The following is a 12,323-nucleotide window of genomic DNA, read 5'->3' as shown; positions in this document are numbered from 1 at the left end:
GAGGAGAAGGGAATCTGAAACTTACTGGTTGACCTCCCCACCATCTGTGATTGAATTTCTCTCGCCCTCGAAGACTGAAGCTGGCATCAAACACTGGGTCATACATCGAATTGCCAACGATTCCATGTGATTCAGGATAGAGTCCCTTTGTGAGAAGTACACTTATTAGTAAAACCCTAATGCACGCAAATCCAGTTCTCCACAGCTATCTGCAAAGACCACTGAATTATTGTAAAATAGGTATCTTTGTAACTGCACACCAGAAAAAGTTTTAACTTTAAGATAAGCACATTTAAAACTGGTTGTAGTAACGAAAGCAGTAGGACATGATTGAATGGTGCTAAAAAGCATAAAAACTCCTGTTACTTGATACTTCAAAGTATTTTCACACTGGTTAAAAGTTAGTTTGAGGCCATCTAAAGTAAGCAAAATTTTATGAAAAGATTGATTTGGACTTTCAGTTCCCTCTCTGGAAACTGTAATTCATTCTCTGGTTGCAAGAGTAACACTTAGCATTTCCATCTTATAATGTTTTATCTTCACCAGAGCCTCTGTGAGATAAATTATTTCCAAGAATTAAAAAAAAACAAAAAAGGCAAGGCAACCAAAGCCACAGAGCAATTTGTCCATCACTAAAGGCAATGTAAGAAATTTCTGCTCTTCTCCCTTTCTCCTGGCCCTCTCCCATCCCCAGCTATTTGTTTCTCCATCCCCTCTTTTCCCATTTAACATTTGTGCAGAGGCTGCAGGAAAGAAAGGAAGGAGAAAAAACATGCAACTGCAGGTAGGAAGTCCCTCATCCCAGTTTTAGGAGTCCTGTCACATGGGAACATTTGCATGCCAGCATGAGGACAGGCTGGCACCGGAGTGCAGAAGGGATGGCTTGCTGTACTGCAGGGCCAGCGCAGCATCCAACACACTCAGCAACTGTAAACTGTAAGTCAGCTGCTAAATCAGCCCCACTGAGTTCAGCTACCCCAGTGAAGGAACAACTGCTGTTTGTATTCTGGGTAGGGTTTCAGGGTGGTTTTTCCCCCTCACCCCCCCCAAAAAAAAAACCACAAAAACTTCAACCTGTAATTACACAGCAGTACAAATAACTGCAAAAGCAGGCATTAGAAAGCACACAAAAGCTGTGGCACAGTGTATAATGGTGAGATACATTATCTCAGAACAGCAAAATGATGAAGAAAATACTTAACTGAGGACTGAAAAGGATGGACAGTGAAGCAGTTTTATTAAATAAAACAAAACCTTGCTTCCCACAACCTACATTTCTGTTGCAGTGCAACATTTTATCATCAAAAAGTCTTTCACAGGGACTTACAGTAGCAAGGGTGTACAAGTTGGGGAAGGTTTTTGTAGGGTAGACAGGTCTCATGTAAGGAGAATGTGTTCCACAAGATCCTAAAAATTCAATAGCAGATATAAACATTAGGAAGTGGAGCTCTCAGACTTGGAAAACAACAACAGAAATTGTCATTTGCTAGGACTCAAAATGCTGCAGAAACTGGTTAAATTTTAACCCATTTAAATGAACATTCAGCTGCTTAACAGTGGCAGATCTTCCCATGGGCCAGTAGTAAATCCACTCATACGCACTTTGTACTTCACAATAAGCAACTGAAATGAAGCAGACAGAGGACTACGGAACCAGCTGCATTTCCATAGACTGTTTTACTTTCTGAGCTACCTCCTTCCAGAATCCAGAGTCACTGGGAGTATCTGGCTAAGTAAAACAACATGAGAAAATGCAGGCTACTTTTGAATGATAAATACACTAAAGCTGCAGTTTCACAATGGGCTATCTTCAATATTTCTGAATCAACTGGAAATTTTTTTGGGTACCTCCCAACTAGCTTATAAGTGCATGGTACACATAACATACTGAAGATTGCTTTGTTCGCTGACAAAACCACATGAAAGCCACTGATTCTGACCACCATTCCTGAAAGCAGCATCTCTCTCCCCACCCTGATTGCCGGGTGCTCCTTTAGCCAGCGTGCTTTTCAAGTCACCACTTGATGCCATCTAAACCAAAACAGACTTTTCTGCCATTTCATGGGAAAAAGAAAAGACTTAATCTTTTTCAGTCAGAGGAGCCCTGCATTTGTTGCAGCCCTTCTACCCACCAGCTCACACTTACGTCTGTTGCTCAATAAGCCATGGAAACAATGGGGCTGCAAGAGATTGTCTTTCAGTTATTGCAAGAAAACAGATGTACTCACTGAGTTTTTCAATATTGGGCATGACCTTGTTCCCTTTCTTCATATATGATGCACGGAAACCATCAACAGAGAAGATGATCAAAGGGGGACGAACAAAGCTAAAAGCAAAAGCGGCAGGAGTGTAATACAGCATTACAAAGTGATTTTATTTCCACTTGCTCACTAAGACTCCAGAGAATCTACAGCTACTACATATGATATATGCCTATAATTATTTTGCTTACTTAACAGACCAGCACAAATCTATAATCTTCACACTTAGTAACATCCATTGTTCACTGACAGTCAGTGAAAGGGCTGAACTCCAACATAAAAGACAACTTCCCTGAGCAGCTAAAAGCATTTAGCCCCAAAAGGCAAGTGTTTATAGAAGGACAAGGAGAACAAAGAAAAATAGTATGCATGAGTACCCACCCTAGCATACAATCTGTAGTTAAAAACCACATGGCTTGTGACAGCTGGTCTCCCTTCACAGACAAAAGCCTGTGTGGCATTTTGAGGGAGCTCTTGAGGCAGAGCCCATTCTCACATAATAAAGATAACAGTATTTCATGTTATTTAATTACATTTTTATTTAGTACTGCTACTGGGAGTTGACCCTAAGTGGGCAGCAATGGGTGCTGGAAACCTGCTGTTGGGGTAAGCACTCATCACTGTCACCAGGAGAAGCAGGCACTCCTATCTCCTCCAAACTATCTTCTTAATAGCACAGACTTTGCAGCACCTGACCAGATGCTTACCTCTAAGGCTAACAGTGAGCCACCTGGTTCCTGAAGTGCTTACTTTCTCAGTGTTGGCCATGTGCTCAAATACCTCATTCAGTCAATCCTGTACTCCACTGCAATTTAGAAATCCTTTCATTTAGGAACATTAATACAAAATTAAATTTAAAAAAATGGCCTGAACTATGTTCACATATGGACCAACCTGCATTTTATTGCAGCCAAAAAACCCTAAACCTTTTGGTTAGGTTAGAGGAAAACAAATAGAGTTTGGCTACCTTCCTTACATGGCAAATGAAGGAGGCAAACCCATCAGCAGGTGATCAAAGACCGAGAGTTCAAGCCCACCATTTCTCATCTAGCAGCTCAAAGCATACGTGTTACAATAGTATCTACCTAATTGTCCAAATGGTGAAGCACAGGAAAGCATCCAGACCACAGGCATTCAACCTATGAGATGGGGCAGTGAAGAAATGCAGCACTCAGAGGGCTGGGGCAGAGCTGGGGACCATTGGCTTTGCCGCTGCATAGGAAATACTTACCCTGCTGGACATTCAGGAGTCCTTATCTCTTCACAGTCATCATCCACCCAGTGGGTTTCTCCTACCAGAAAAGTCACATTGGAGTTTGAAAAAAAATAGAAAATAAAGTCTAGCTCCAGGTAACGGACTCCCTTGTCATAGTTCCCATGAATGATGAGCAGGTTCCTTCACAAAGCTGAATGAATGATCTGGTTTTATTCTATTCAACAAGAATATCCCAACTAGCACTCCTAGAAGTAGCTCTTAAAACTGGAGCTAAGAGTGTCCTTTTGAGTGCAGGAAACAGAGGTTACACTTCATGCTCAGCGGTCATCTATTTCATTTTTTTTATATTCAATCTGTCAAAATCATGCAGCGCTGCTTCTGGCAGTGAATTCCCACCCTCCTCTCCATGAGCTGATGCAGCTGGCTAAAGCCACAAAACAAAAATTCATTCTGGGGAAGAAAAACAACTCTAAATAGTTTCCAGCTGATCAGCTCACAGATCAGGTGAGACCAGACACAGCTAAAAAAAAGCATTAATACTCTTTCAGAGCTAGATTAGTTAAAATTACCTTATGTAATCAACTATTTTCTTAAGGGTTTCATCACTGAATGCTGTGTATAGAGTGGCTCATGACTTGCACTTTCACAGGTCAATTGAAAAACAAATTATTAGCTAATGAAGCTAGCTTCCTGAATCTGGCACTATTAAAGGAACTGCAGTTCAATTAAAAGAACAAAACAAAAAGCACCATAGAAAAGACCTGCAGGAAATATGTCCTGCAGCAATGCCAACTGACCATGACAGGAGGTGGAGGGACTATTTCCAAGAAGGAAAAAACCAAAACAAACAAAAAAACCCCAAACACACTATCCTCAGATAGGCAAAGGCATGAAAGAGGAAACACTGTTCTCACATAAGGCTTGCTCCTGTTAGAGTGCCAGGGTCACTGAGATCATTTGTTATTAGCCAGTTCAACAAAGATTATGTACATTAAAGCGGGAGACATGTAAATTCTTCTGTCTTGACCCTTGTAAGAGGGAGTTCACAAAAAAGGCAGGAACTGAAAACTATACCAACATTTAAGTGGTCTCAGCCTTGGGTTTCTTTGAGAAGGGGAAGAACATAATCTACAGTGCTTGCTGGGAAGTCCATGTTTCATTTGGATTCCAAGCTCAAGAGAAAAAAACCAACCCAGTTTTCAGTGTATGGATCTGGATTATTACATTTTTCTCAACATATGCAGTTGGCCAAAATTGTGTGGAAGGAAGACTTTTGAACTGTAACCCTTCCATCGGTAAAGTTAATGAATAAAAATCTAAGAACTAGCTGAGGCAAAAAAATAGGAACATGTAGAGCACATTAGGAAGGATCAAAAGATCTGCTCTGAATGGGAGACACATTACACAAGGCAGGGTGTGCTCCAAAAAGTCAGGGTAGAGGATCAAAATTAAGCCCTCAAAGTCCATCCACCTACCAGGGCATGGTGTGCATAAAGGTGGCAGTTATCTAAAGCCCATGCCACCATCTGCAAATTACCACCATTCTGTATTCTCACAACTCCAATCCTACAAGAAAAAAACCCTGCAGGTGTTATGCCAAGTAGTTTAAGAAGGAGTTTTTGTGGTGGGGGTGGGGAGAGGTCTTTGAAACAGAGATAACATATCTAGGAATGCTTCATTCCTTCCCAGACCACCAGATATCCCTGCTTTCCCTGTGATGCAGGCAAATGCATCTGAACACTTGTGTGTTTTGCTTTAAATTCTTGTTCATCCACCTGCTCCTCTTCCTGTAATTATCTCTACAGGTAAAGATAATGTCCTTCTACTATCAATAAATTAGAAGCATTAACCCCAGCTAATTCCCATGCAATTCCCCATTCTTCACCCCATCCTCCGAAAAATCAGAACAGAAGATTCCTCCTTTAAAAGAAGACTCTTTACCCACAGGGCTGCCTTCTATCGAGTTTGGAAAAATAAGAAGTAGAAAGACCAAAGATGTACCTTTGCAAACGACTTGGTAATTAGTACAACAATCTCCTCTACTTAAGCAGTCTTCAGAGCAGTGACAAGCATTGTCATCATTCCTGGTTTCTCCACAGCGATCTTTGGTACATTCCCAGCCCCGAGCTAAAATATTCATAAAGTAAGCAAGAATGAGAGATTATAATCAAAACAAAAAAGTACTCACTATACGCATAATGACAACACTCTAGTCGTTAAAGTGGGAGGTAAAGTTTATGGCCCCATTTTAGTGATTTCAAGACCTCTGAAGTTGGCATGTCAACCAGAAATGAAAAGGACCCCTGTATCCTGCAAGTGCAGGAGGGCTCCTCCACCCACCCACAAGTGCTTTTGCTGCCCTCAGGTTTTGTACTCTGTCCTTTATACAACCTGAATGCCAGGAAAAGTATGGAAAGCAGAAGGAAAGAAAGGATCTCAACAGAAAAGCAGTGAGGCCTGAACCACAAGCTAAGGATTCTGATGTTTCTTGGGTAATCCTGTTTTTTCTCCCAACTACCCGTCCTTGATTCAATGTATAGGAAATAAGAGAAGACTGAAAGGTAAGACTATGTGAGTGCAAACTGATGCTTTCCTCCCATCATTTCCTCACCCATAGGGTGAGATTCAGTATCAACCACAGAAGGTATGAGTACAAGAGCTGTTCTTCAAGGAAAAGCATGGCACAGCTCCTGTAAAACACCCCAGACCTTCTCATCTTATAAATTAAGTTAGGATCTAAGCATTTGTCTAAATTTGGGTGCTCTTTCAAGGACAGTACATTGATATATTTTGGATTAGGGCCTAAGGATGTAAGCATATTGTTTTCCACATCCTAGCTCAACCAAGAAGAAACTTTAGAATCACTTTAGACAACATGCAGCCAGCAACAAACACACCACATAAGAGCAATGACTTTTACCCCTTTTTCTCCTTCATTTGGGACCTTTTTCTATAATTACGTAGTATTTACAGATGTACATGTGATAATTGCCTTAATAAATGCCTGTGGGAGTGTATGACAATTCACACACCAGTCCCAAGGTCCATGCAGGTACCCATACACATGTGGACATGGTGCACTGTGGACAGGTGGCTGAGAAATTTAGTATCTGTCCTTTGGTAACAAACCTCTTGTATTGCACTGAAAGTCTTCAAATAGAGCCGCTCTTTCTGCAGACATTTACACCAAGAGCAAAACAGCATCAGCCTAAAAATCAGAAGTTTTTTCATACCAGATTAGCTCACTATTTTTTTTTGGTACTAAGTTATTAAAATGATACCATTACAAACAGAACTGAGGAAGTCAGGACTTTCAAGCATTGCACATCCATGGGCAATGATATTTTTCACCATCAGACTTCTGGCTGTTTAATAAGTGTAATTCTTTGATAAAGCAATCAAAATTTTAATGGCAGAAGTATCAGGCACCTGTGTCAACTGACCAATGTGCAAACACCCAAGGAGATGGGTACAACTAATAATTTAAATGCACTATACTATGAAGTGAAACATGGTTCCCTTTGGTGCTCTTTGAAGATTTTCTTGACCATGACTCATGCAAAAAGCAAAATGAAAATGAACCCAGTGCTGTATTTCTATCCTCCAGGGTCTAATGAATTGAAGTCAAATGTTTTTACCAGTGTGTTATATGCATCCTGACATCTGGAAATCGGAGACTGGAGCAAGGGTAACAAGCCCCACCTGTCACCTGCAGCTCATTCCCAAAGCACCCATGCTGTTTCAGTGCTTCCAGCTTCTGAGCTGCTTCACAAGCAACCGTTTGCCCACAGGCATGAATTGCTCCAATATGAATTTATCACTTGGGAGAAAAAAAAGGATGGCTGACACAGAATCACCAACCCTCCAGCCTTTACCATGGCTCTTATCATTGCAACTTGGAGGTCAAACTGGTGCCTGATCACTGAGTATTGCTTTTAGCTGAATACCAGAAGATCTATTTTTCAAGTAGTGTGAATAGTACCCTGCTTTTTGTGCCCTGGAAACCATGGCCGAAGCCCAGCAATGAGGAGCAATAGGTGCGCATCCCTACTGCTTCTTGCAAAGAAACATGGGCTTCACTTTGGGCTGAGCTGAGCCTGCCCGGCAAGGCAAGGTGAGGTAAGGAGGAGATGCAGGTTATGTCAGGGAACGCTGGTTCAGCAGGCAGGTCCCGACTGCTGGCAGAAACCAGGTATCAGCAGCGCCTGGCAGTGTGGGACAGGAGACCCATCCTACCTGTCTTTAAGCACAGCTCATCAAAGTCGAAGCAGCAGCTGTTGTAGCTCTTGCAGAGGTTGTCACAGCGGCAACCAGGAGGCTCTGCCTCTTGAAGTTCAAAGCATCTGTTTTTGCAGGAGCCAGAGGTACTGATCCAGGGGGAATCTGACAGGACTGTGTGGAACAAGAAACAGGGCAACATCTGTCAGGCTGGCAGCGGCGTTATGGGTGGCTCAGACCTGAGCCACTCAGATGAGCAAAACCTTGGCTGCCTGCTCTGGGGAAGGGAGCAGGGAGAGGAGAAGGATTGCTTGAAGGAGAAAAAGAAAGGAACAAACTCCAAAAAGGTTGCTCTTGCTCTTTTTGGGGGAAGGAAGAAAGAGGAAGGAAGCAGCATGCTGTGATAATGTCCTGCAAAGAAACAGGCTTTACCTCTGTAACAATCAAGAGATCATTAGCAGAAATGTATTGAAGTCTCCAAGGCCCAATTCCAGGAGCTGAAGCTATTCCTCAGAAGCAGGCCTTTGTTTTCAGAAGCCAAGTGACATTTTCATGGCTGGCTGGGCAGTTTGCATAGGAAAGGACTGCAATTAATCTACACACAGTCAGCAGGACTTGGTTTGCTACACTGGAAAGTGCCAAATCAATGTCAAGCATGAAAGAAAATTGTAAGATGCTCTATCTTTTGGTGGGCTTCTGCAGAGCATCAAGTCATAAAAACAAAATTCAGAAATATGTAAAAAAAAAAAATCAATGTATTTAATGTGTATAACTAAATGAAGGACTGCCAGTCTGAAAACCATGAATAATGTATTAGACTTCAATAACCTGTTTATTAGTGAGGGCCTTTACTGTCAAAGCTGATATGTACTTCTCTGCTCTCTTCTCAGAACTTAGTATTTTACACACTTGATATAATTTATACACTTTTCCTATGAGAGAATTCTACACAGCAGCTTACATGAAGCAGGCAGGTTGTGTGCTACTTTTAGTGTTAATCATTTTTTATGAAATAAAATAAAAATTGTTATGTTATTCCTTAGAAACAGAGGTGTTCCAAGGAAAATTTCACAATGCCTTTTGCTCCTTGAGAGACCTATTAAGTCTTTGAAATTTTCTTAGGGTTTGGTTTCTTTTAGACCACGGTTTGGTTTTGGCAAACCTCACCATGATTAGCAGTATGATTTTAAGAGGACTGATGCAATGGCACTTTTGGGAAACAGCTGCTCTGATCTTTTCTTATATATTTTCCTACTCTTTACGTAGTTAAAAGTTTAGTCTCCACATCAACTGAGAGGAAACCCTTTCCCAAACAAGATGGCATTATCCCATGAGAATGGGTGGAAAAGATGATGAAAGGGGAGTTTGAGGTGACATGGATGGTTGATGTTCCATCAACTCCCATCCCCAGCACTACTGCTCCACCACTTTCCTTGGAGAGGCACTGGCACTAGTTGGACACCAGCACAAGCCACTTCAGGGAGCAAACCTGGAAACAAATCAACCCTACAGCAGGATAACGGGTAAGAAACTCAAACCAACCACAGTTGCAGTCATGGACCATAGCACTGGCAAGGTGCATTTGTATGAGTGCTGGAAAAGGTACTAGTAGACAACTGTGTCTCTCTGCTGTTGGGTTTGGGTTGGTTTCTGATTTTCAGTAAGGTCAGTAAAGCTAAGAGCAAGTAACATCACATACAGAGTGAAGTTTCACTCCATGGTACATACCATGCAAACATGTTCATATTGAGCCATCAGTATTTTGGTCATCTGGAGTTCTAAGAAGCTAAATGTTGTGTATCTATGCTGGCAACACACAGATCAGTATTTTCTTTACTCACATAAATAGGCCACAAAGCTACATTAGAAAGCAATCACACAAGAATTGTTTCAAAGCATGCCAACACTGGGATATTTTCAGAGATATGAACTCTTGTTCCTTATTCTTAATGACAGCTGCTTCCTGACAAATACTTCCGAAAATCTGTTACTAAATAACGTTTCCATGTTATTTAACCTCTTCTATTACTTTCCTTTTTGGAGGCTAGGTAATATACAATCACACATTCAGTAAGCTGCAAATCAAAGACATTAGGGACTCAAAGGTATTACATACTAGCTCACACTATATATCACTCATACTGGCATTGCCCTCTTCATTTCAAAGGAATGAGAGAGATCATTTCAGAAGGTTAAAAAACACATCAACATGTTTAGGAAAGAGAAGGTTTAAATCTGATTGCAGATTGCATAAGGGACAGAGTCACCTGCAGCTCAAGGAATGCCTAGCCGTTGTAAAGAGCAGCTCATTTATCTAGAGCTGGAACAAATTGCCCACCAAGGCTGTGCAATCTCTGATCTTGGAGATTTTGAAGAACAGGTTAAACCAAGATCTATCAGGAGCACTTCAGTCATAACTGACCACATCTTGGGATATAGAGAAAGTCTACATACCTGTTCAGGATCCTCTCTAGATCCATTTTCTATAACTGCAGGTAGAGTTTCCATTTCACATAAGAATGGTTTAGCCCAACTACCTTGTGTGTTATATTTTCACATCTCTTTACAATCACATTATTACTGATGTGACAAATTATCCTAAATTACTTAACAAACTCAGGTCACACCTCCTGAGCCAATGTAGGACACTTTCCATACAGCAATAGGAAAAAGGACTTGTTTTAATTCCTGTGATCTCTGAATACATTAAGATCATTCCTTTGTTTATAGTGCTTGACCTTGCTTTTGCAGCCAGACCATGGTTTTCAGGTCATGCACAATGCCATGGCAGAATAGTCTGAAAATACATCATCGGGAGTTCCAACCCTGGCGAGCATTTTCAAATTAACAGAAACCCCTGCACAGAACAATCCTGCACAATTTCAAAGTCCTTTGCAAAACGCCTGCATCCCTCCACAGCTCCTGCCATCAAACCATGCAGCACAACAGCAACATGAAGATCCTCCCCTCCTTATTTAATACATAAAGCTCTTTATGTCCTTTTCTATACATTCTTTTTTTTTTTTTTTTGGCCAGCTGAGCTCAAAACAACCATCTAAGGATTGCCTCATGTCATAGATTCAAAAGAGACATTACTTGGGGCAATAGTGCCATATCCAACTACTTGCTCTGATTCTATCCAATTACAATATTAAAAAAAAACAAAAACATAAAAAAAAAATCAAATCCATTTACTTTCAGTGGTATTTTGGTCATAGAACCACACAACATAGATGTGCTTACATAGTCATTACAAGAATGACACTACCTGATAATATTCATATTACGAATTCTCTTTTTGAGAATCCAATTGCAATGAGTAAAATTCCAGTGAAAAGCCCATAAAGTAGAAAAAAAAAAAAAAAAAAAAGAAGTCCTAACTGTTGTAATACAAGAAAGATAGAACTCGGTTTCTAATGGCACGTTTAAAAGTCCAGGCAGAAAGGGCAGAAAAAAACTTTTCTCCTTCCAGATTTATAGCCATCATCCTCTCATGAACAAGGAACATGCCTTAGGACACTAAGGCCATTTTCCCTGCAAGCTCTTACAGAGCTATCTAAAAAGCTCATAAAGCAAATCACTGAGTTATGAAAAAGTGGGGGCCTTGGTTCTTTAATGTCTTTTAGAAATTTTAAGTCAAAAAGCTATTTCAATGGCATGATTTGCTGGGTACAAATATTAAATATCTCAAAACGTATAAAGGTTTATATACCTCTACAAAGTAAAAGTAGAACAAGAAGGGGCGTTCAGGAACTATGGTACTTCTTTGACACAGCATTAAGAAACAAAACATGTTGGTTTTGGCTCACAGAGGAGGTCTATGCCAGATAAAAACTGAAATTTGCTTACAGTCATGGCAAACCTCTGGAGAAATACCTGGTCTACACAGTAATGGTTGGTAAAGAGTTTGGTCAATTTAATAATTAACTCCAAACACCAAGAAACTTGGAACAAATAAGCCAAGGGAGGGTGATGTTGCAAAAGAATTTATACCAATATTTTCTTCTGGATACTTCATTGCACTGGATTTCTGAAAATATAACTGGAAGTCATGCAATTGGGAGAGCCTAAATAGCTTCTTTGATCACTCTGCTTTTCACTTATTAGAAAACCAGCTCTCCAGTGTTACTTTTTACTTTCTCCTTTAGCCAGATGACACTGTAATACTTTATTCTTTGCTATCATATCCTGTTTTTTTACTGCAATAAAAGTAACCAAGTTGCATAAACACAGAAGAGACAAAACCCTCCATCACTTTTCCATCTCTCACGACTGCACCCTCAACTGCACTACTTCAGTGCCAAGTGCTGGTCCAGTCCCACTTAACAGCAAATTCTCCACAGAGTACCAAAAGTACCTCATCTCCTGCTCTCTTGCAAGAGATTCTGTTTGCTTCCTATTTTTCTGGAATGCTGAGCTAAAACTCCTGCTATTGGAAACAGCACACAGCTACTGATCCCAGAAGTGATGGTGGTACAGAATCAGAATGGTTTGGGTTGGAAGGGACCTTTAAGATCATCTAGTTCCAGCCCCCTGCCATGGGCAGGAACACCACTGAACAGTGCTGGTTGGCTTAGCAGAGTTGGCACTGACCAGCTGCAATGGGTTCCCAATCTCAGACCTTTGGG

At 40.9% G+C, this 12,323-nt stretch overlaps 1 protein-coding gene across 6 annotated transcripts in view; it reads right to left on the bottom strand.

The window, feature by feature from the left end:
* Window positions 1-12,323, bottom strand: part of ENPP2 (ectonucleotide pyrophosphatase/phosphodiesterase 2) — a 69,558-nt gene that overhangs the window by 41,200 nt on the left and 16,035 nt on the right. For all 6 annotated transcript variants that reach the window (XM_061447815.1, XM_061447813.1, XM_061447809.1 and 3 more), the window contains exons 3-8: window positions 7,714-7,869; window positions 5,479-5,604; window positions 3,493-3,553; window positions 2,229-2,326; window positions 1,328-1,407; window positions 26-145 (exon numbers count right to left, since the gene is read on the bottom strand). In XM_061447815.1, the coding sequence (XP_061303799.1) occupies window positions 26-145; window positions 1,328-1,407; window positions 2,229-2,326; window positions 3,493-3,553; window positions 5,479-5,604; window positions 7,714-7,869 (641 nt within the window). The remainder of the gene's footprint in view (window positions 1-25; window positions 146-1,327; window positions 1,408-2,228; window positions 2,327-3,492; window positions 3,554-5,478; window positions 5,605-7,713; window positions 7,870-12,323) is intronic.

This window comes from Pezoporus flaviventris, unplaced genomic scaffold (genome assembly GCF_033815535.1).
Source record: "Pezoporus flaviventris isolate CSIRO_AGI_PZ_B2104156 unplaced genomic scaffold, CSIRO_AGI_Pfla_v1 ptg000007l, whole genome shotgun sequence".
Lineage (NCBI taxonomy): Eukaryota > Metazoa > Chordata > Aves > Psittaciformes > Psittacidae > Pezoporus > Pezoporus flaviventris.
This window is presented reverse-complemented; position numbering and strand designations above follow the sequence as displayed.